The sequence below is a fragment of the Anolis sagrei genome, chromosome 3 (genome assembly GCF_037176765.1).
Source record: "Anolis sagrei isolate rAnoSag1 chromosome 3, rAnoSag1.mat, whole genome shotgun sequence".
NCBI lineage: Eukaryota > Metazoa > Chordata > Lepidosauria > Squamata > Dactyloidae > Anolis > Anolis sagrei.
The window spans coordinates 9,373,134-9,397,854 of NC_090023.1; the positions used below are offsets into that span (position 1 = coordinate 9,373,134).

General features: G+C 43.3%; 1 protein-coding gene across 3 annotated transcripts in view; it reads left to right on the top strand.

The window, feature by feature from the left end:
- Positions 1–24,721, top strand: part of MYO7A (myosin VIIA) — a 199,889-nt gene that overhangs the window by 104,003 nt on the left and 71,165 nt on the right. For 2 of the 3 annotated variants that reach the window (XM_067466470.1, XM_067466469.1), the window contains 3 exons: positions 11,158–11,214; positions 11,305–11,421; positions 18,546–18,683. In XM_067466470.1, coding sequence (XP_067322571.1) covers positions 11,158–11,214; positions 11,305–11,421; positions 18,546–18,683 — 312 coding nt within the window. The remainder of the gene's footprint in view (positions 1–11,157; positions 11,215–11,304; positions 11,422–18,545; positions 18,684–24,721) is intronic. The other variant, XM_067466471.1, reaches the window with a different exon arrangement.

Consider the following 24,721-nt stretch of genomic DNA (forward strand, 5'->3'; position numbering starts at 1 on the left):
AGAGCTAAGGATGAAACATGCAGGTGGAGTATCCCTTACGTGAAATGCTTCAAACCAGAAATGTTTTGGATTTTGGAAAAAAAATGGATTTTGCAATACCTGTACTTTTACATAGGTGCATGATGTGATATCATAGAATCATATAATCATAGAATCCTAGAGTTGGAAGAGACCTCCTGGGCCATCCAGTCCAACCCCATTCTGCCAAGAAGCAGGAATATTGCATTCAAATCACCCCTGACAGATGGCCATCCAGCCTCTGTTTAAAAGCTTCCAAAGAAGGAGCCTCCACCACACTCCGGGGCAGAGAGTTCCGCTGCTGAACGGCTCTCACAGTCAGGAAGTTCTTCCTCATGTTCAGATGGAATCTCCTCTCTTGTAGTTTGAAGCCATTGTTCCATTGCGTCCTAGTCTCCAAGGAAGCAGAAAACAAGCTTGCTCCCTCCTCCCTGTGGCTTCCTCTCACATATTTATACATGGCTATCATATCCCCTCTCAGCCTTCTCTTCTTCAGGTTAAACATGCCCAGCTCCTTAAGCCGCTCCTCATAGGGCTTGTTCTCCAGACCTTTTATCATTTTTGGAGATAACAACAACAACAACATATATTTTTTGTCATGTCAGAAGTGACTTGAGAAACTGCAAGTCGCTTCTGGTGTGAGAGAATTGGCCGTCTGCAAGGACGTTGCCCAGGGGACACCTGGATGTTTTGATGTTTTACCACCCTTGTGGGAGGCTTCTCTCATGTCCCCTCATGGAGAGCTGGAGCTGATAGAGGGAGCTCATCCACGCTCTCCCGGATTCGAACCTTCGACCTGTCAGGCTTCAGTCCTGCCGGCTCAAGGGTTTAACCCATTGTGTCACTGGGGGCTCCTAACAACAATAATAATATACTTTATTTATATATTATATAATAATAATTATTATTATAACAACAACAATAATAATATGGTAAAATATGTTATACTTATTTTGCACAAGTTGCCATTTGCATACAGATCTAGACACGTTTCATTATTTTTGAATGTATATTTTCTGATTATATGTTAGATTATTTGTGACAAATAATTAATAAAATAATAATAATATACTTTATTATTACTGTTGTAGTGGCAAGGCTTTGAATTTTTGCCATTATCTATGTGTAAACTGCTTTGAGTCTCCCTTGGGGTGAGAAAAGCGGTATATAAATGCTGTAAATAAATACATAAAATAAATTATATTCTGCTCTATCAATCTGAGGGGACTTAGGGTGGATTACAGAACACATATATGGCAAACATTCAATGCCGTTATACAGTTAACAAGGACAGACAATACATAAACAGAGGTATAGGCTTTCCCATCTTTTCCATCTCCAGCATCTGGAGGCTGTGCTTGACTCTGGCCATGAGGTGGTGCTGTTGCTCCATCTTCCATGAAGAGGAGCTTTGTAGTCTGTAGACATCCAATCGAATTGCCAGCATGTTCTTTATGGGTGCCTTTTTATTACCTCCCTGCTAAAGCGGTACCTATTTACCTACTCACATTACTGTTTTCAATCTGCTAGATGGGCAGAAGCTAGGCTGACGGTGGGAGCTCACCCCAACCCGGGCTTGAACTGCCAACTTTTCAATCGGCAAGATTTTCTACAGCTGGCAGTTTAACCTCCTTTACTGACAAAATTCATTTATGTTTCATATATACCTTGTGCATATACCCTAAATGCAATTGTATACAATATTTCAACAATTTTGCAAGTGAAACAAAGTTTGTGTAAATCGAACATCGGAAAGTGAAGTTGTCACTATTTCAACTTCCCATGTGGACAATTTTGGATTATTTTGGATTTTGGAATTCTGGATAAGAGAGCCTCAAGATGTATATATTTTGTTTTTGTTTCTCAAATTGGAAATATTAGGTAAATTGGTTTTCCCATAACATTAAGTCCAGTCGTGTCCAACTCTAGGGGTTGGTGCCCATCTCCATTTCTAAGCCGAAGAGCCGGCGTTGTCTGTAGACATCTCCAAGGTCATGTGGCCAGCATGACTGCATAGAGCGGCGTTACCTTCCTGCCGGAGCGGTACCTATTGATCTACTCATATTTGCATGTTTTCGAACTGCTAGGTTGGCAGAAGCTGGGGCTGACAGCGGAAGCTCACGCTGCTCCCTGGATTGGAACCTGCAACCTTTAGGTCAGCAACCCTTATGTCAGCAGCTCAGCACTTTAACCCACTGCACCACCAGGGGCTTCAATAAATAGCAAATTATACTTCGCAAATCTTCCCAACAATGATGTAATGTTGCTGTTCATTATCCCTGTTGTAAAGAAGACTTACTTATATGGTCTTGAATAATAAGTGCTCAGTAGCTTTACAAAAGACCTGTTCTTGATGGAGATGAAAATGGATTTATTGACATGGAGAGAAATTGATTCCTTCTGATGCTGGAAAAAATGAAATTCCTGGAAAGTCTTGAGATATTATTCATATGGTGGTTGGGGACAAGTTGTGTCCCTCTGTTTCCTTTCCTTCTGCAATTTGGGTCATTTTCAGCCAAGTTGACAATGCTCCCCATTACATTGACTTTTGCCACATCATTGCTCTGCGTCTTGTCTTTTGAAGTTCATAAACCAAATTTTGCATCATGTGCTGATACTCAATGTATACGTTTGCATACTGAGAGAGATTTTTTTTGTCATGTCAGGAGCGACTTGAGAAACCAAGTCACTTCTGGTGACAGAGAATTGGCTGTCTGCAAGGACGTTGCCCAGGGTACTTACTTACTTAGGCGATCCCTCGTTGGACGAGTAAGATGGTCTTCCATCATGGGTTTCCTTGTGGGTCCGCATGTGGCTGTGGAGCCCTATTCTTGCTCTGCATCTTCTTCCGCAGTGAGGGCATTGGTTTCCAGGTGGAAGGCGGTCCCGGTCGGGGTTAGCTTGACGCGCCTTCCTCCTGGCACGTTTCTGTCTTTCACCCTCCACTCGTGCCTCCTCGAATTCTGCAGCACTGCTGGTCACAGCTGACCTCCAGCTGGAGCGCTCAAGGGCCAGGGTCTCCCAGGGTACACCCGGATGATTTGATGTTTTATTGTCCTTGTGGGAGGCTTCTCTCATGTCCCCGCACGAGGAGCTGGAGCTAGTAGAGGGAGCTCATCCGCCTGTCCCCGGATTCGAATCTGCTACCTGTCGGTCTTCAGTCTTGCCGGCACAGGGGTTTAACCCCCTGTGCCACTGGGGGCTCAGAGAGAGATCAAGATGGAGCACTCTTTAGTTTTGGAAACTATTATTATGAATACCTATAATTTATGTTTTTGAACGATATTACTGATAGGGTGGCAAGATCAGGCCTATCTCAGCACTGGAATGTGAGACAACTCCTTGTGACGCACTTTGTTATTCTTAACTAACCCTAAAATGTGTAGGGCAAGTGATGGAAATTTTAAAAGAACCTGAAACTCATCCAGGCCACAAAATAAATGAGGAGAAATCCAAAATGCTGAACTTAAATATAATACACTTTATTTATATTCCGCCCTTCTCCTTTAGGGGACTCAGAGCAGATTACAGCATTTACATAGGGCTTTTTTTGGGGGGGGGGGGCTATATGGCCATTCTGGCATTCTCTCCTGACGTTTCGCCTGCATCTATGGCAAGCATCATCAGAGGTAGTGAGGTCAGACCACACTGTAAGACTATAGGATCTATATAGCAATATTAAATGACCACTCACAAGCCGGGTTTGCTTTGAAATGGATATATTGCATGTATCTCTGCAGCAAAGAAAGACACTACTGACTTTTTCCCACCACCACTTCCTTTTATACACCTTTCCTGCCCATCTCCCCCTCTTCTCAGTTTCCTTATTAGGACTTGTTGCTTCACAAGTTCCAACACAAGGTTTCCAGCACCCTCTGCTGGCTTCAAAATGTCAAAGAGAGAGAATTGAGGCAGCCAGGATGATTCAGTCAGGATGTCACGGAGGGAATTTGTGATGTCTTCATGCCGTCAGAAATTGACTCCTGACACACACAACCTCTGAGGATGCTTGCCATAGATGCAGGCGAAACGTCAGGAGAGAATGCTTCTAGAACATGGCCCAAATTTCCTAGCTTCCAACAGACCTCACAACCTCTGAGGATGCCTACCTAGAATATGGCCATATAGCCCGAAAAAACCTACAACGGCCCAGTGATTCCGGCCATGAAAGCCTTCGACAATACATTGAGCATTTACATACATAAGGCAAACATTCAGTGTCTTTACAATCATATACAATGTGACAGGCAAAGACAAACAAAGGCAGAGGCTTCTCCTTTCATTTCCAGCTTCTGGAGGCTGTGCTCATCTCTGGTTCTGAGGAGGTGCTTTCTCCATTTTCAAGCCAAGGAGCCTACGTTGTCACCTCCTGATTGTGTGGCCAGCAAGATTTCTTGAAGCGTCTCTTTATCTTTTCCTGCTGAAGTAATACCTATTTATCTACTCACATTTGCATGTTTTTGAACTGCTAGGTTGGCAGGAGCTGGTGCTGACAGACAGGAGCTCACCCCATTTCGCAGAATTGAACTGCCGACCTTCAGGTCAGCAGGTCAGCAGCACAAGGATTTAAGTTCCTTCTACACAAGAACAGCCAGTTATAGTTGAAAAGGGATATCCATTTTTTTCAACCAGTTTTCTGGATATAAATACTGAGGATACTTTTGACAACAAATATGATTGCATCTGATCTATAGAAAATGAACAATAGCATATCAATATGCATATAAAAAGGTAAAGGAATGTGCCAAATTAATGATATCATTAGCAGATGTCAAAGCACATATTCCTCCATAAATTTTAATTTAGTAGAATCCTATTAAAATGCATAAGGAATTATTTAGAAAATGGCAAAATCATATTGAGAATATTATCGCAGGAGGAAAATATCTGAAGTTCATTAAGGTAAAGGTCAGTTATGTCTGACTCTGGGGGTTGGTGCTCTTCTCAATTTCTGAGCTGAAGAGCTGGCGTTGTCCATAGACACCTCCAAGGGCATGTGGCCGGCATGACTGCATGGAGTGCGGTTATCTTCCCACCAGAGGGGAGGCACTTGCTGTGTTCTTATCATAGAGTCATAGAATCATAAAGTTGGAAGAGATCTCGTGGGCCATCCAGTCCAACCCCCTGCCAAGAAGCAGTAAAATTGCATTCAAAGCACCCCCGACAGATGGCCATCTCTAGGTTTAGGATGATGTTTACATGACTTTTCCTTATACTCATTTATGATTCTGAATCATACCGGTCTACAATCCCTATCTCAGAATGGATAGCATAAATAGACATAACAATAACAATAACACCCAAGCTAGAAAAGGAGAAGCAAATTGATGGTTTCATCAAAAGGTAGGAATTGCAGAAGGTTTTTAATTCAGCACCTTTAAAAGAGCATCTTTTGGAGGTATTAAGGATGACGTATTCTACTTTTCATCCTGTGACATACTATAACTCATGTCTCTTTGAAACCGATGTATTGGGCCATGTATTATTTACATATCTAGCCTAGAAATCCCACCCCCAACCTGCAAATATCTTTGCTTTAATGGAGAATTTGTCTCCATCAAACAACTTCTCAGACAGGTCCTGTTGACCAGAGATATACCTTCTTTTTGTTCTTCTGCATCCAATCTACTGTGGTTTCCAGATGGAAAGGAGAGCTATCCTTTAGTGTCATGTCCACATTGGTAGTTGCCAAATAGTAATTGCCAAGCACCACTTTTCATGATGTTGTTTAAGGAAGGACTGTGGTTACCATGATGAGCCTGTATTCCCAAGCAATAAATGTTTAGCAGAATATCACAGTCATTGCACCTTTTCTTTCTATGGGCAGATCAAAACATAACGTAGTTATTTACATCCAGTTTACTAACATGTATAAAGAAACCTAAAATAAATTTCTGTAATGTATTGGGAGCAAAGGGGTGAAATGCTGATGCAACGGCCTTTAGTGTGAGTGTTCTTATGGAATGTTCTTGTGTTCATCTGTGATTTTTGGAATGTATATATAACACACGATCGAAGCTTTTATCTACTTGAGGAAATACAGAGGATGTTCATAGAATCATAGAGTTGGAAGAGACCTCTTGGGTCGTCCAATCCAGCCCCTTTCTGCCAAGAAGCAGGAAAATTGCATTCAAAGCACCCCCAACAGATGGCCATCAAGTCTCTGTTTAAAAGCTTCCAAAGAAGGAGCCTCCACCATACTCCGGGGCAGAGAGTTCCACTGCTGAACAGCGCTCACAATCAGGAAGCTCTTCCTCATGTTCAGATGGAATCTCCTTTCTTATAGTTTGAAGTCACCGTTCTGTGTCCTAGTCTCCAGGGCAGCAGAAAACAAGCTTGCTCCCTCCTCCCTATGTTGGTCTTATTGTGGACATTGCAAAGGCCACTCCTTGTTACAGAATAATCTATGGAGAGGACTGGGTACCAACTGTCAGAAAGTAGTGTTACAGTCAGAAAGTGTAAGGGATCACGGGTTTAGGGTGCGGAGTATTTTTCGAAGTCCAATAGGTTCATGTAAGATACCGTTTATTCAAGCTGATCAGAATGTGGTGGACAGACAGCACTTCTACATGTGCTTCCTCAAACTGCCGCCCCCTCCTCTGTTTTTGCTGACCTTTATACTCAAGTAATACAAGGGGGTTTTTTTGGTCATGGAAAGTACTCTCTTTCCAGCCCCCCTCCCTTGAACTTTTGATGGAAAGTTCCTTCTTGCACCTGCAGACTTTGTGCTTAACCACAACCTTTGTGCTTAACCACAACCCAACTTCCTATGTAAGCTTAAAATTTGTATGACCTCTACATGTCATCTCTTGTTTTTAAAACATTTTCTTCCGTGTTGCTCCTTTTCTACAGAGAAAGGGTACATTTCTTATGTTTGTTGCTAATTTCATTCAAAGCCCCTTGTTTAGCATTTGGTAATTTCACTCAAAGACCCTTTCAAAAGTAGCATTACAGTCATAGACTCATAGAATCCTAGAGTTGGAAGAGACCTTGTGGGCCATTCAGTCCAACCCTATTCTGCCATGAAGCAGGAAAATCACATTCAAAGCACCTCCAACAGATGGCCATTGAGCCTCTGTTTGGAAGCCTCCAAAGATGGAGTCTCCACCACACAACAACCAACAACAACAAGTGTAACAACAAGAAGTCCCAAAACCAAACATTGATTTTGGCATTTTATATGAACGGCACCATTATACTCTGGCATTGTAAAATATATAGGACTAGCCATCCCATGCCATGCATTGCTGTGGCCCAGTCTTTGTATATGTGTTTTCTGTGTGTATATATGTGTATATACGTGTGTTTGTGTATATATGTGTGTGGTTTTGCGCATGCATTGTAATGTATTTTTTATTTCTTGGCTTCTTAAGTCTCTTCTGCTGTGTTTTTCAGTGTTTTTATGAGTGATGGTCACTCGTTGGCCTGATAGCTTTGTTGTGCCCAAATTTGGTGTCAATTCGTCCACTGTTTTTTGAGTTATGTTAATCCCACAAACAAACATTACATTTTTATTTATATAGATTTAGGGTGTGTGTGTTAGGACTAGATCATCCTTGGATAACAAGAGACCACTGTACTGCTTGAATGTCACCCTTTTTTCATTTCTCCTAAAACCTACCTAGCAACAGCAGTGGTGCTGGACAAGCTTGCTGTTGTGGCCTCCATGAGTTGGCAATACTAACATTGTGGGCATAAGTATTATCGGGAATTCTAGTTTTCCAAACATCTCAACTAACAACCCCAGAAACCCTTGGAAATCCCAGAGTACAAGCTACTTTCTAGAGCATTGAAAAGCAATGGTTCTTGTGTGAAAAGGCCTTTAGTTCAACTAAAAGAGGAAGACACGTTTCATGGTCGATCAACACTGAAAAGATCGGGTTCTTGGATTTGATAGAAATATGAATTACTTAGAGCAGGGTTTCTCAACCTTCCAAATGCCGTGACCCCTTAATTCAGTTCCTCAAGCTGTGGTGACCCTCAACCATAAAATTATTTTTGTTACTATTTCATAACTGTAATTTCGCTACTGTTATGAATCGTAATCTAAATATCTGATATGCAGGATGTATTTTCATTCACTGCACCAAATTTGGCACAAATACCCAATACACCCAAATTTGAGGTTGGGGGGGGGGGGGGGGGATGATTTTGTCATTTGGAAGTTGTAGTTGCTGGAATTTATAGTTACTGGAAGGGTTTGGTAGGCATTGACCTTGATTTTTGGAGTTGTAGTTCACCTACATCCAGAGAGCACTGTGCACTCAAACAATGATGGATCTGGACCAAACTTGGCACAAGTACTCAATGTGCCCAAATCTGAACACTGGGGGAGCTTGGGGAAAATAGACCTTGACATTTGGGAGTTGTAGTTGCTGGGATTTATAGTTCACCTACAATCAAAAGCATTCTGATCCCCTCCAATAATAGAATTGGGCCAAATTTCCACACAAAACTCTCGTGACCAACAGAAAATACTGTGTTTTCTGATGGTCTTTGGCGATCCCTCTGGCACCCCCTGGCGACCCCTTTAGGGGTCCCAACCCCCAGGTTGAGAAACACTGACTTAGAGCCTACCAACTGCCAGCCCTCTACATTGGTGGAGTTTCCAAAAAGTACCAAATGTATTTGAACAAATTTTACACAAATTGAGAAACATCCCGAGGATATGCATTCTTTGATTGCAATACACAATTTGCCAAGTGCTGTACCAAAGTAATTTGACAAGTTTTGATAGATTTGATCTGTACTAATATTCTACTCCTATCAGCCACCTAAAAAGTCATTATTATTATTATTATTATTATTATTATTATTATTATTATCTGGTACCTTTTGGAAACAAAACTCCACATTTGTGGGTTTGACTTTTGTGGATTTGGTTACACTGTGTAACAAAATTAGAAAAAAATATGTTCCTGGTTTGAAAGTGTTATTTCCTGTTCATTTGTGTGGTACTTACAGTAGAGTCTCGCTTATCCAACCTTCACTCATCCAACGTTCTGTATTATCCAACGCAGTCTGCCTCCCACCCGGATCCACAGCTGTTTCAATACATTGCAATGTTTTGGTGCTAAATTCATAAATACGGTAATTACTATATAAGGTTACCCTGTATTGAACTGCTTTTACGGTCAATTTGTTGTAAAACATGATGTTTTGGTGCTGAATTTGTAAAATCATAACATAATTTAGAATCATAGAATCAAAGAGTTGGAAGAGACCTCATGGGCCATCCAGTCCAACCCCATTCTGCCAAGAAGCAGGAAAATTGCATTCAAATCACCCCTGACAGACGGCCATCCAGCCTCTGTTTAAAAGCCTCCAAAGAAGGAGCCTCCACCACACTCCGGGGCAGGGAGTTCCACTGCTGAACAGCTCTCACAGTCAGGAAGTTCTTCCTCATGTTCAGATGAATTTGACGTTTAATAGTCTTTTCCTTAATCCCTCCTTATTATCCAACATTTTTGCTTACCCAACGTTTTGCCTGCCCGCTTATGTTGGATAAGCGAGACTCTACTATACATTGAAAGTAGTTGTTCTACTCCAGAAACTTCATTTTTGTGGCTGTCACAAACTTTGTTGAATTGGTTGAGACTCAATGAGAAATTTGTTGAAATGTGCTGCAGGCTGTCCTTCCCGCAGAAAAAAAAAGATTTTGCAGTTTAATAAACTTTTCCCATGTTTATATGATAGAACCAATTAGGAAATGGCACTTATAACCCAGGAACAAGAATCTTGTTACATAGAGTTATTCATGGATTTGATTAATATGTTCTCTTAAGGCAGCGTTTCTCAACCTGGGGGTCAGGAACCCTGGGGGGGGGGGGCGTAAGGAGGGTTTCAGAGGGGTCCCCAAAGATCATCAGAAGACACATATTTCTGATGGTGTTAGGAACCCCGTCCATCCTTCTCTTTCTTTTTAGAAACAGACAGCGAATTCTTCCACCAATAGCCCTCCTCCTGCTGTGACCATAGGTGAACTATAAATCCCAGCAACTACAACACCCAAATGTCGAGGTCTATTTTCCCCAAACTTCACCAGTATTCACATTTGGGCATATTAAGTATTCGTGCCAAGTTTGGTCCAGATCCATCACTATTTGAGTTCACAGTGCTCTCTGGCTGTAGGTGAACTACAACTCCAAAATTGAAGTGCAATGCCCACCAAACCTTTCCAGTATTTTCTGTTGTTCGTGGGAGTTCTGTGAGCTAAGATTGGTTCAATTCCTTCGTTGGTGGAGTTCAGAATGCTCTTTGATTGTAGGTGAATACTAAATCCCTGCAACTACAACTCCCAACCCCCCCCCCCAAACTCCACCTGTATTGACCTTGAAGGAGCTGACCTTGAAGGAGCATATTGACCTTGGATTGACCTTGAAGGAGCATATTGGGTATTTGTGCCAAATTTGGTCCAGTGAATTAAAACACATCCTGCATATCAGATATTTACATTACAATTCATGTTGTTGTTCATTCGTTCAGTCGTTTCCAACTCTTCGTGACCTCATGAACCAGCCCACGCCAGAGCTCCCTGTCGGCCGTCACCACCCCCAGCTCCTTCAAGGTCAATCCAGTCACTTCAAGGATGCCATCAATAATAGTAGCAAAATTACAGCGATGAAGTAGCAACAGAAATAATTTTATGATTGGGGTCACCACAGCATGAGGGGTCACGGCATTAGGAAGGTTGAGAAACACCGTCTTAGGGCATCTCATGGTCCTCCAGCATCAATCTATGATCAGCTTCCAGCAAAAGTTGACCATAGAATTGCACCAGAGGATATGGAGATTCCCAGATGGATGATCCTCCAGGTTTTCCAACATCTGTGGGGCTCCTATGTTCCTAATCCCAGCAAATGTGGAGGAACCATTGTAAATTTGATGCCCAAGAACATGAATTTTGCCCTGCCAGAAAAATTGCTAGTTTGCAGTATTGTGTTAGACTCCGCATTTTGTGAAGGTGGAATAGCTTTTCACACAAGCCAGCCATCAACAAAGTCTGAATTGCAAACAACCGCTAAGCCGTCGTTGTTTAGAAATGGCTAAGAACACCGGACTTGGTTGTTCTTCTTTTTCACTTTTTTTTCCCTATTCTCTGTCTCTCTCTTTTGTTTTTTTGCCTTTGCTCCCCTGTAGTATCTCTGTGGCTATGCGTCCAGTACTTTTGGCCAGTCGCCTGCGCCCACTTTGAAGGTAAAATAGATCAAAGAGCTCCCTTCTGTGGTATGTTCGCTTCTACCCTCTGTCACTGGTTTACTACTTTCCTTACGTCGTTTACAACAGGTCCTTTACAAGAGGACAGACTCGCTTATGGATACACAGAGGGCTTGTCTCAGAGAAGCAAGGCTGTTTTCTGAGTTGGCTAGGGATGAGTGGAACCGCTACCTTCTGCATGAAAAGGTGAAGACAAGGGCAACCAAAGAAAGTAATGGTATTCCCAATGGTCAGAGTGCTTTCCTTGTGGATGATGATTACAGACTAACCGTTGGGGGGCTTTCTGGGGTTCAAAGCAAGCTTACTAGCCAGGAGGTTGAAACATCCTGTGAGAAGTCACCAAAGTTTGGAGAAATTGTTTTGTGGAGTGTAACTTCACAAAATTGGGGTTTTTTGCAAATTGTAGTTCCAAAAGTTGTTTTTTTATTTTCAAAATCTGGGGCCCATCATTAAAGAATAAAGCTTCTATTTATTTGTATTGTTGAAGGCCCATTTGTATTGTTGAAGGGTTCCCATTTCCAACTGGTGCCAGAGTGCTCTGGCTTTGCATGATGATGTCTGTATGTATGTTTCAGTGGTGCAAATTTAGAGTAACAAAAATTCCAGGAACAAGGGGAAGGGAGAGTGAGGTTGTATGCATGCACTTGGTTGTACCATGATATTTTGAATAAGCCCGAAAATGGCCCACCAGCATTGTGATTCCAGTGCCATCTTGATGTGCAGTTGTGCATGGTGTGGAGTGAAAAGAAAATCTGCCTGTGGGTTAGCAGTAAATCTTCAGTGAGTCCCAGCAGCAGCACTGGGGCAGCCAAAAGTCATAGAATCATAGAACTACAGAGTCCAAGGGCCATCCAGTCTGACCCCATTCTATTTTTATTTATTTATTTCGCGCATTTCTACCCCGCCCTTCTCAACCCCCGAGGGGGGACTCAGGGCGGTTTACAAAAGACACAATTCGATGCCAACATAAACATAACAATGGATAAAACATGTAACAGCAATTATAACAATTAAGACAGTCAGTCCATACATTAAAATCAATAAAACAATCTGTAAAACAATCTAATGCTCAGCGTTCGCCATCTCATAGTCCGTAAATTCATTCCACATTGTCAAGTACTCTCGATTCAGGTCATCATTGTCCTTATCTAACCGCCAGATTGCCCGAAAGCCTGGTCCCATAACCATGTTTTTAATTTCCTTCTGAAAGAGAGGAGGGATGTCAATGACCTAATTTCCCCAGGGAGTGAGTTCCACAGGTGAGTTGGCCACCACTGAGAAGGCCCTGCTCCTCGTCCCCACCAGCCTCACTTGTGATAGAGGTGGGGTCGAGAGCAGGGCCTCCTCAGAAGATCTGAAACTCCGAGGTGGGATGTAGAGGGAGATGCGTTCGGACAGGTATGCTGGGCCGGAGCCGTATAGGGTTTTGTAGGTCAAAACCAGCACTTTGAATTGTGCTCGGAACTGGATCGGCAGCCAGTGGAGCTGACATAACAGAGGGGTGGTGTGCTCCCTGTATGACGCTCCGATGACTAATCTGGCTGCCGCCCACTGGACTAATTGAAGTTTCCGAACAGTCTTCAAAGGCAACCCCACGTAGACTGCGTTGCAGTAATCTATTCGGGATGTAACAAGAGCGTGGACCAGTGTGGCCAGATCTGACTTCCCAAGGTAGTCATGCATTCTACCATGCATGAGCAGACAATTCAACACTCCCCAAAGTCTCTGTTTAAAAACCTCCAGAGAAGGAGACTCCTTTGCACTTCGAGAAAACATCTTTGCACAGCTCTTACCATATGGAAGTTCTTCCTAATGTTTAGGTGGAGTCGTTTTTCCGTAGTTTGAATCCATTGCTCTGTGTCGTAGTCTCTGGAGCAGCAGAAAATACACTTGCTCTGTCCTTAAGTCTCATGTGAAATGCAAGCCCTGCCAGTAAACTCTGCCTCCACTTTGCTATAGAAAATTATGCTTCTACCTGAAATGTCGCTGAATATGCCTGTACTGCTGGGCATATTTTTCTAGAGTGTCCTCATTGTAATTTCTATAACCATTTGGCACATCTGGCCAGCTGGCCAACCCTTGTCTAGCGACCTCTGTTATATGTCAAGGAACCATCCTATGACATCATGAAGGTCTGCCCTATTACTCATATGCATGTGAAACCCTCTCTTGGTCTGATTTTGGCCCTGAAATACTCCAAATGGGATGCAAGTAAAATGGGAACGTTCACCCATCCTTTGAGATAACTCAGCGACCCTCCTGCATATCTATTAATTATTGAGAAAGATGGGAGGGCTTTTTCTGATGCGGTTCTCAGGGTACAGCATACTCTGCTTCATCTATGGCAAGCATCTTCAGAGGTTTTTCGGGCTATATGGCCATGATCTAGAGGCATTCTCTCCTGATGTTTCACCTGCATCTATGGCAAGCATCCTCAGAGGTAGTGAAGTCTGTTGGAACTAGGCAAATGGGTTTATATATCTGTGGAATGACCCATTTTCCTAGTTCCAACAGACTTCACTACCTCTGAAGATGCTTGCCATAGATGCAGGCGAAATGTCAGGTGAGAATGCCTCTAGAACATGGCTATATAGCCCGAAAAAACCTACAACAACCCAGTGATTCTAGCCATGAAAGCCTTTGACAATACATTGAGCTGAAATCTCTAAACTTCAACGAACTCCACTAAGTGTGTTTCTTTCCTGCTATTGTTTTCACACCTTATAAGTCCAAGATGGGTGACGTATAGCCCATGGATCCCATTCATCCCACATCTCCTTTTCACAAACCCCCAGAAGCCATCAAATATTGATTATGTGGCAAGGACAAACATGTACAGATATTGTCTACCTCTCCTTTAAGATATAAACAACTAACACATTTTCAGTGTAAAAAAAAATGAAATTTAGACTATAAGGACAAGATAGCATGGTGCAATGGTTTGAGTGTTGGACGACAACTCTGGAGACTCAAGTTCAAGTCCTTGTTCAGCCATGGAAAACCACTGTGTAACCTTGGGCAGGTCACACTCTCTCAGCCTCAGAGGAAGGCCAATGACAAGCCTCTTCTGAGTCAAGCTTGCCAAGAAAAAACTGCAATAGGATTGCTGTAGGATCGCCACAAGTTGGAAACAATTTGAAATCATTAAACAACAAGAATATTAGGGAGGTATTTGCAGTCAGTCCAGAGGGGAAACAAAAGCTTGTCAAAGCAATCGGAAATTGTGTGTTTTTTCCCAAACAGTATTTCCCAGAAAAGAAATTTTCGGGATTGTGGCGCAGCTGGCTGAGTGTCAGCTGCATTAAGATCACTCTGACCAAAAGGTCATGAGTTCGAAGCCAGCCTGGGTTGGAGTGGGTTTCCAACCAATTGTGTGTAGTCTGTTGTTGACCTTTGCAACCCGAAAGACAGTTGCATCTGTCAAGTAGAAAAATTAGGTACCGCCTTAAAGTGTGGGGAGGCTAAATTAACTGATTTATGAGGCCATAAAAAAGACTCCAGCAAAGCATTCCAGCGGGGAAGCATGCGGGGAATGCGGAAGTGCTTCATCAGCGTCGCAGGTGGACGATGAAAGCGACAGCTCCCCTGGCGGCCAGAAAAAGTTAAATAGCCTCTGTCTATGTCTGTCTATGTTTATATGTCAAAAATTGGCATTGAATGTTTGCCATATATGTGTACATTGTAATCCGCCCTGAGTCCCCTGAGGGGTGAGAAGGACGGAATATAAAAGATGTAAATAAATAAATAAATATTATTTGGTTAGACCACATCTGGACTACTGTGTCCAATTCTGGGCACCACAAATCAAGAGAGATATTGACAAGCTGGAATGTGTCCAGAAGAGGGTGACTAAAATGATCAAGGGTCTGGAGAACAAGCCCTGTGAAGAGTGGCTTAAAGAACTGGCCATGTTTAGCCTGAAGAAGAGAAGGTTGGGAAGAGACACAATAGCCATGTATAAATACATGAGAGGAAGACATAGGGAGGAGGGAGCAAGCTTGTTTTCTGCTGGACTAGGACGTGGAACAATGGCTTCAGACTGCAAGAAAGAAGATTCCACCTGAACATTAGGAAGAACTTTCTGACTGTGAGAGCTGTTCAGCAGTGGAACTCTCTGCCCTGGACCTTGGTGGAGGCTTTCAAGCAGAGGCTGGATGGCCATCTGTTGAGGGTGCATTGAATGTGATGCTTCTTGGCAGAAAGGGGTTGGACTGGATGACCCATGAGGTCTCTTCCAACTCTAGGATTCTATGATTTTACATCCAGCTTTTTGCACCCTAAATAGAGGAGGTTCAGCCTGAGTATTCCCCTTCTTTATTTTCCTTCTGCATTCAGTTGGCAATGCTAGACTGTTTTGTTATGTAGTTTCTTCCTGTGGGAATCTGGGACGGACACAGCAAGAGGCAGGATGCTTAATGGGGTTGCCCTTGCATCCGGTGATATTTCCCTTAGAAAAGCTGATTCATATGGCTTTTGCTCAGGTATTCTGAGCTTTTCCTTTAGAATTGGAAAGGGGAATTCACTCCTGATTCATATTTGTTAGTTATCTTGAGCAATATGCATCAAAATGTAGTGTGGCTCCCTGGAGGGATTTGGATTAGGACTGGAATGCCCTCCAAACAAGTGTGTCAAGGATGAACCCAACTGATGTTCTGCCATCCCAGTTTTCAGCTGTTTTGAAAATCACACAATTTCTCTTCTCACTTGCCCTCTTGGTATGGTATTGCTGCGAACTGGGTTCAAAGCTCGAAAATGGTTACATATAATCCTAGAATTGGAAGAGATCTCATGGGCTATCCAGTCCAACCCCATTCTGCCAGGAAGCAGGAAAATCACATCCAAAGTGCCCTTGACAGATGGCCATCCAGCCTCTGTTTTAAAACCTCCAAAGAAGCTTCGACCACACTCTGGGGCAGAGAGTTCCACTGCTGAACAGCTCTCACAGTCAGGAAATCCTTCCTCATGTTCAGGTGGAATCTTCTTTCCTGTAGTTTGAAGCCATTGTTCCATTGCGTCCTACACTCCAGGGCGGCAGAAAACAAGCTTGCTTCCTCCTCTCTATGACTTCCCCTCACATCTTGATCCATGGCCCTCATCATATCCCCTCTGTCTTCTTTTCTGCAGGCTAAACATGCTCAGCTCTTTCAGCCGCTCCTCATAGGGCTTGTTCTCCAAACCCTTAACCTTTTTAGTCACATTCCACCTTAGAGTCAACATCTCCCGTCAATTGCAGTGCCCAGAATTGGAAACAGTATTCCAACTGTGGTCTGACTAAAGTGGAATAGAGAGGTAGCATGACTTCCCTGGATCTAGACACTAGACCCCTATTTATGCAGACCAAAATCCCATCCGGACAACATGGCCAGTCCCTCAGAGTTGATGGTGCAGATCATTCAATGCTGGTGGTCTTTGCTTCTTCCAGCACGCTGACATTTGTCCACTTGTCTTCCCAAGAGATTTGCAGGATTTTTCGGAGGTAGCACTGATGGAGTTGTTCCAGGAGTTGCATGTGATGTCTGTAGACTGTCCACGTCTCGTAGGCATATAGCAGGGTTGGGAGGACAATAGCTTTATAAACAAGCACCTTGGTATCCCTACGGATGTCCCGGTCCTCAAACACTCTCCAACGTTCTGCTGGCCCATTTATGTTGGATAAGCAAGACTCTACTGTAGTTGAGACACTATAAGACATCCATTGAAAAACTATAGCAAAATGTGCTGCAGAATTTCCTGCAAAAATGGAACTATAGAGGAGAGTCTGCTGAACAAGCCAGTGTGCCGTCGCGCCTGGGGGCTATAACTCTTAGCGAAAGAGGCATGGACGTGACATCTTTCCCCAGGGGATTGCTTCTTGCCCTCCTTTAGGAAACCGGAACTCCCAAAGACCCAAAACACTGTAAATAATTCAAAATAAGTTTTATTATTCACAAAGAGTGATTTCTTTAAAGCAAAGAGCTGGAAACTTTAGAGGGGTGAAGGAAAATATACATTACAGTATTAGTTAGTCCCGGGTCCAAGGAGTTTGAAGCTGAGAAGCTTTTCCAAGTTTCCTCTTTCCTCAGTGGCTGTGAATGCCAAAGCAATCCACAACCCCATTTCAAATGGCCTATGCGTGAAGATTCAGGATCTTCCTCTGGTGCCAAAAGAACCGGTTTGAAGGCGCTTGAGACTTCCAGTGTTGTTCAGATTGGTCTGAACATGAAGCATAAGTCTCAAGGGTAATAAACCTCAGAACTGGTGCTGAGAGGTAATTTAATCAGGGTGTTTTAGAGTCAAGTCTCTTACTCATATCCATCTGATAGAAACTCTGATGGCAGAATGAAAAGGGAAGCACTCCCCTCCTCCAGGAAGAGGTGGAGCCAAACAATACTGATTGACAGCTATAAGTAACCAATCAATCCAACTATACAGGCATGTAGCCGGCTTCAGCCCCCCCCCCCCCCCCCGAAATTCTCATGGTGGTTCGCGAAAAGGCCTTACTGGTGCATTATTTAGACTGTTATGTTTATTCATATCATGATCTGATCACCATACTCAATATATCCCATATGCATGAGGGTATTGGGGTAACGATACAAAAGGTTTGCTAGGGTAGACCCTCTTTCACTCAAACTCAGCCCCCCACCCCAAACAAACTCAGCCCCTCCCCCCCGAATCGAAATCCTGGCTACGGGCCTGCAACTATACATAAGCAGGGTAAAAAGGCAGGATTAAGCATGATACAACAGTTTAAATCTTGCAACTAACAGTTGTATACATAGGTGGTGCCACTCGCGCCGTCACAACCAGTGCCTGCCACATACTAGTACTGCCATCTGTTGAGGAGTTACGAAGGTGGAGGCATTACTTTTCATTCAACCCTCATACAAAAACCCAATGAATATAGTTAAGGGATATTATAAGATATTTTTTGCATCTTAATACAGTCCCCCCCCCCCCATGTTTTTATGATAGAACCAATTAGGAAACAACATTTATAACTCAGGAACAAAAATTGTGTTATCACCCATTCCTAATAGAAAGATGTTTTGCATTAAGGAATTCCTGAATTCCACCACTAACATTCCTGGAAAAAAAGTTTCATAGCGTTTGACGGGGGGGGGGGGGGGGGGAGCTTGCCTTCTCCCTTGAGTCTAGATCATGCTGGAATTGATGAACAAATCCCCTGACCTGGCATGAAAGCTGCTTCCTATGCAGAAAACATGCTTTGCAACCCGCTTGAGAAAGGGGAAATAGTCTGCTGTTGTTTGTGTTATCTTTTCATTTCCTGACATGGATCCATCGTAACGCTGGCCTTTTTTTTTTCCTAGGGGGCAGAGACTAGGAAACGTTCCCCGACTCTCAGCAGCCAGTTCAAGCGGTCTTTGGAGCTGCTGATGAGAACCCTCAGCGTCTGCCAGCCGTTTTTCGTCCGTTGCATCAAACCCAACGAGTACAAGAAGCCCATGGTAAGCTCCATATTGATTGTATTGTCGAAGGCTTTCATGGCTGGAATCACTAGGTTCTTGTGGTGATTTTTTCGGGCTATAGAGCCATGTTCTAGAGGCATTTCTCCTGACGTTTCGCCTGCATCTATGGCAAGCATCTCAGAGGTGTGAGGTCTGTTGGAAGTAGGAAAAATGGGTTTATATATCTGTGGAATGGCTGGGGTGGGGCAAAGAGCTCTTCCCTGCTGCAGTTAGGTGTAAATGTTTAGCTGATCCATATTGATTCCCCTTCTTCTTCTGAGTCAAGTTACTTGCGTAGAAGCGATCCCTAGATCTCACATTGCAACCTTGGAACTGTATTGTCGAAGGCTTTCGTTGCCGGAAACATTGGGTTGTTGTAGGTTTTTTGGACTATATGGCCATGTTCTAGAAGCCTGCATCTACGGCAAGCATCCTCAGAGGTTGTGAGGTCTGTGGAAACTAGGAAAATTGGGTTTATATACCTGTGGAAAGTCCAGGATGGGAGAAAGAACTCTTGTATGTTGGAGCTAGGTGTGAATGTTTCAATTGGCCACCTTGATTAGCATTTGATGAAGGCACAGTGGGTTAAACGCCTGTGCCGGCAGGTCTACAACTCCCAGAAATCCCAGCCAGTTTACTAGCTGTTACGACTTCTGGGAGTTGAAGGCCAGAAACATCTGGGGACCCCAGGTTGAGAACCACTGGGTTAAACCCCTGTGCCGGCAGGACTGAAGACCGACAGGTCGCAGGTTCAAATCCGGGGAGAGGCGGATGAGCTCCCTCTATCAACTCCAGCTCCTCATGCGCGGACATGAGAGAAGCCTCCCACAAGGATGATAAAAACATCAAAATCATCCGGGCGCCCCCTTGGCAACATCCTTGCAGACTGCCAATTCTCTCACACCAGAAGCGACTTGCAGTTTCTCAAGTCGCTCCTGACATGACCAAAAAAAAATAGCATTTGATGACCTGACAGTTTTTAGGTGTGGCTTGTTCCTGCCTGGGGGAATCCTTTGTTGAGAGGTGATTAGGTGTTCCTGATTGCTTCTTGTCTGGAGTTCCCTGTGTTTGAGTTTTGTTTTTTATTTACTGTTTTAATTTTAGAGTTTTTTTAATACTGGTAGCCAGATTTTGTTTATTTTCATGTTTTCTTCCTTTCTGTTGAAATTGTCCACATGTTTGTGGATTTCAATGGCTTCTCTGTGTAGCCTGACATGGTGGTTGTTATTTATTTATTTACTTCATTTATATACTGCTTTTCTCAGCCCTTAGGTGACTCAAAGCGATTAACAACAGCAAAAATTCAATGCTAAACATCATTTAAAAAAATTAAGGGACAGATTAAAACAGTAGCATAATAAACAATTAAGCATCAATATAACAAATCATTAGCGTCTCATCAATAGAATAAAAATCCAATCTCATCATCCGTTATTCCGTGTTCCTATATTCATTACACTGCCTAATCAAATGCCTGCTCAAACAACCAGGTCTTCGCTTTCCTCCGAAATGCCAGTAGAGAGGGGGCCGATCTAATATCTGTAGATAGAGCGTTCCACAGCCGAGAGGCCATCACTGAGAAGGCCCTGTCTCTCGTCCCTGCCAGAGTGGTCCAGCATTTCTGTGTTCTCAAATAATATGCTATGTCCAGGTTGGTTCATCAGGTGCATCAACCTTGGAATACTGTCTGTCCTTTTCCTTGCTAGTTACTCCTTACTTTAATTACCATAAGCCAGCATGGAAGCAGCAGTGATTTGAGTTTTGAACTGGCGAGATCAGAATTTCAATCCCCATTGAGTTGAAACTCCACTTAATGGCCTTGAGCAAGTTATACTCTCTCAAATTAAGGCAGTGTTTCTCAACCTGGGGGTCTGGACCCCTGGGAGGGTCACGAGGGGGTGACAGAGGGGTTGCCAAAGACCATCTGAAAACACAGTATTTTCTGTTGGTCATGGAGGTTCTGTGTGGGAAGTTTGGTCACATTCTATCGTTGCTGGGGTTCAGAATGTTTTTTGATTGTAGATGAACTATAAATCTCAGCAACTACAACTCCCAAATGTCAAGGTCTATTTCCCCCAAACTCCACTAGTATTCACATTTGGGCATATTGAGTATTCGTGCCAAGTTTGGTCCAGATCTATCCTTGTTTGAGTCCACAGTGATTTCTGGATGTAGGTGAACTACAACTTCAGAACTCAAGATCAATGCCCACCAAACTCTTCTAGTGTTTTCTGTTGGTCATGGGACTCCTATGTGCTAAGTTTGGTTCATAGAATCATAGAATCAAAGAGTTGGAAGAGACCTCATGGACCATCCAGTCCAACCCCCTGCCAAGAAGCAGGAATATTGCATTCAAATCACCCCTGACAGATGGCCATCCAGCCTCTGTTTAAAAGCTTCCAAAGAAGGAGCCTCCACCACACTCCAGGGCAGAGAGTTCCACTGCTGAATGGCTCTCACAGTCAGGAAGGTCTTCCTTGTGTTCAGATGGAATCTCCTCTCTTGTAGTTTGAAGCCATTGTTCCCTTGTGTCCTAGTCTCCAAGGAAGCAGAAAACAAGCTTGCTCCCTCCTCCCTGTGGCTTCCTCTCACATATTTATACATGGCTATCATATCTCCTCTCAGCTTTCTCTTCTTCAGGCTAAACATGCCCAGCTCCTTAAGCCGCTCCTCATAGGGCTTGTTCTCCAGACCCTTGATCATTTTAGTCGCCTTCCTCTGGACACATTCCATCACTGGTGGAGTTCAGAATGCTCGTTGATTGTAGGTGAACTATATATCCTAGCAACTACAACTCCCAAATGACAAAATCATGATGGTCACTCCTTGGGTTAGTAGGCGTCTTATGCCCAAATTTGGCAGCAATTCTTCCAGTGGATTTTGAGTTATGATGTAGGTTAACTATAAATCCCATCAAGTATAGCTCCCAAATGACAAAATCAATCCCCCGCCAGTATTCAAATTTGGGTGTATTGGGTATTTGTGCCAAGTTTGGTCTAGTGAATGAAAATACATCCTGCATATCAGATATTTACATTACGATTCATAACAGTAGCAACAGTCATGAAGTAGCAACGAAAATAATGTTATGGTTGGGGGTCACCACAACATGAGGAACTGTATTAAGGGGTCACAGCATTAGGAAGGTTGAGAAACACTGGCTTAAGGAAAGGCAGTGCAACCCTCCTCCATACACTTTAACTGACATGTTTTGGAAGGGACATTTCCAATTAATCTTCTGTCCTCCCACTTCCTCAGCTGCTTGAAAAATGTATTAGTCTCTCCTCCTCTCACTTTCTCCCTATATTCCCCAGCTTACTTTAGTTATATTTCAATTAAAGGTTGGGAAGAATTATGTAAAGGAACACTTGCAAGGGCACCTTTGGAGGATACAAAATCAACATTGTGCTTGTGTACAAAATTCTGTATACAAACACATCACCAAGACTGCTGATCTTCAGTTCAGGGAATGATGGGAATTTTTGTTCAGCAAACTGAAAAACCGTATGTTCTCCATCCCCAAATTAAACCTTTAAAGTAAAGCTCAAACAAAGACAGAAAGCAGGTGTTAAAATAGTAAATAGTGTCAGGACCCTCCGCTTCAGATCTGCCATGGTATAAAGTGTGTAGCTTGGAACTCCTATGTAACTTGACAGTGTATTGTCGAAGGCTTTCATGGCCAGGATCACTGGGTTGTTGTAGGTTTTTCAGGCTGTATGGTCATGTTCCTGAAGCATTCTCTCCTGATGTTTCACCTGCATCTGTGGCAAGCATCCAGAGGAGTAACAGAATTGCAGTGCAATATAGGTCACAGTACAGACATTAATGTAACAGCGTGGATGATGATTATGGGATTGGTGCTATGTTTTTAATGGTTTTAATGGTTTCTTCTGCAGACTAAACATGCCCAGCTCTTTAAGCCGCTCCTCATAGGGCTTGTTCACCAGACCCTAAAATGACCAAGGATTTGGAGAACAAGCCCTATGAGGAGCGGCTTAAAGAGCTGGGCATGTTTACCCTGCAGAAGAGAAGGGTGAGAGGAGACATGATGAGGGGCATGGATCAAGATGTGAGGGGAAGTCATACGAAGGAGTGAGCAAGCTTGTTTTTTGCTGCTCCAGAAACTAGGATGCGGAACAATGGCTTCAAACTACAAGAAAACACTAAAACAAGAACACTAAAACAGTGGATGTGGCTCTTAAGGAGACATGCTGCATTATCACAGGGTGTCTGCGCCCTACACCACGGGAGAAATTAGACTGCTTAGCCGGTATTGCACCACCTGACATCCGCCGGGAAGTAGCAGCCAATAGTGAAAGGACCAAGGCAGAGACATCTCCAGTTCATCCCTTGTTTGGGTATCAGCCAGCACGTCAATGACTTAAATCAAGAAATAGTTTTCTTAGATCTACAGAGACACTCGCTGGAACACCTCAGCAAGCGAGAGTTCAAAAGTGGCAGGCTCAAACCCAGCACCTCAATCCGTGGGTGATACCAGATGAGAGACTCCCCCCTGGGCACACAGAGGCCTGGGCGACTTGGAAGGCGCTGAACAGACTGCGCTCTGGCACCACGAGATGCAGAGCCAACCTCAAGAAATGAGGCTACAAAGTGGAATCCACGACATGCGAGTGTGGAGAAGAGCAAACCACTGACCACCTGCTGCAATGCAACCTGAGCCCTGCCACATGCACAATGGAGGACCTTCTTGCGGCAACACCAGCGGCACTCCAAGTGGCCAGATACTGGTCAAAGGACATTTAATCAGCTACCAAGTTTGCAAAATTTGTGTGTGTGTGTTTTATCTGTTTGTTTGTTTTGTTCTGTTAGAAATGTAATACAATGTTCTGGTTGCGGATGACACGATAAATAAATAAACAAGAAAGGAGATTCCACCTGAACATGAGGAAGAACTTCCTGACTGTGAGAGCTGTTCAGCAGTGGAACTCTCTGCACCAGAGTGTGGTGGAGCCTGCTTCTTTGGAGGCTTTTAAACAAAGGCTAGATGGCCATCCGTCGGGGGTGCTTTGAATGCAGTTTTCCTGCTTCTTGGCAGAATGGGGTTGGACTGGATTTATATGTTGGACTGGATGGCCCACCAGGTCTTTTCCAGCTGTAGGATTCTATGATTCTATGAAATGTATGTATATGTTTATTTGATTTTATTTGATTTTATTGCTCGGTTGTGTTATTTATTGTTGTCTTATGTTTTATTGTGGCGTGGAATAATTGCCGAATCTGGAAGCCACTCTGACTCCCCCTTGGGATGGGATAGAGCAGGGTAGAAATACAGTAAACAAACAAACAAATAAATACTGAAAGACAGTGAAAAGTGGACTAATGAAACTGTAATATGCAAAATGTTTGTGTGCCGTGTGTATATAGAGTGTGTAACTATTGCAACCTTCAGTCGTGACAGCGACAGTGTGTAGAATCTGTGCTGTATTTTCAATAATTATTTTTCATTCTTCAGAGGTGGACTTATTTTGTTCTGCAGCCGACAAATAGGCTGTATATGTGGAGCGTGAAAGAAAAACATTCCTTCTGGGAGATGGTGTTTGGCCTGAGGTCAGGAAGGGCCAAAGGCTGATAGAGGCAGGAAGCAGGATTTCAGGAAACCAAAGAAAAGTAGAAAGATCTTTGCCTGTTGTTATGTGACATTTACTCTTCTCCTTCTCGTGTAGTATACGACCATTGCATTTTGTTAGATCCAAACGGAAAAAGTTATTTTGGTTTCTATCCAAATGACGGTATTTTTATTACCGAGTGCATCTTCCTGGTACACATAATTTTCAGAGCAGCTGTGGAAAGATGACTTGTATTGAAAAGCGACAAGTTGTTCTGGGAATAAGTGCATTCAATCAGTTCGAAAGCATTGTCAAAGGCTTTCATGGTTGGAATCACTGGGATGTTGTAGGTTTTTCGGGCTGTATGGCCATGTTCCAGAAGCATTCCCTCCTGACATTTTGCCTGCATCTATGGCAGGCATCCTCAGAGGTTGTGAAGTTTGTTGGAAACTAGGAAAATTGGGTTTATAT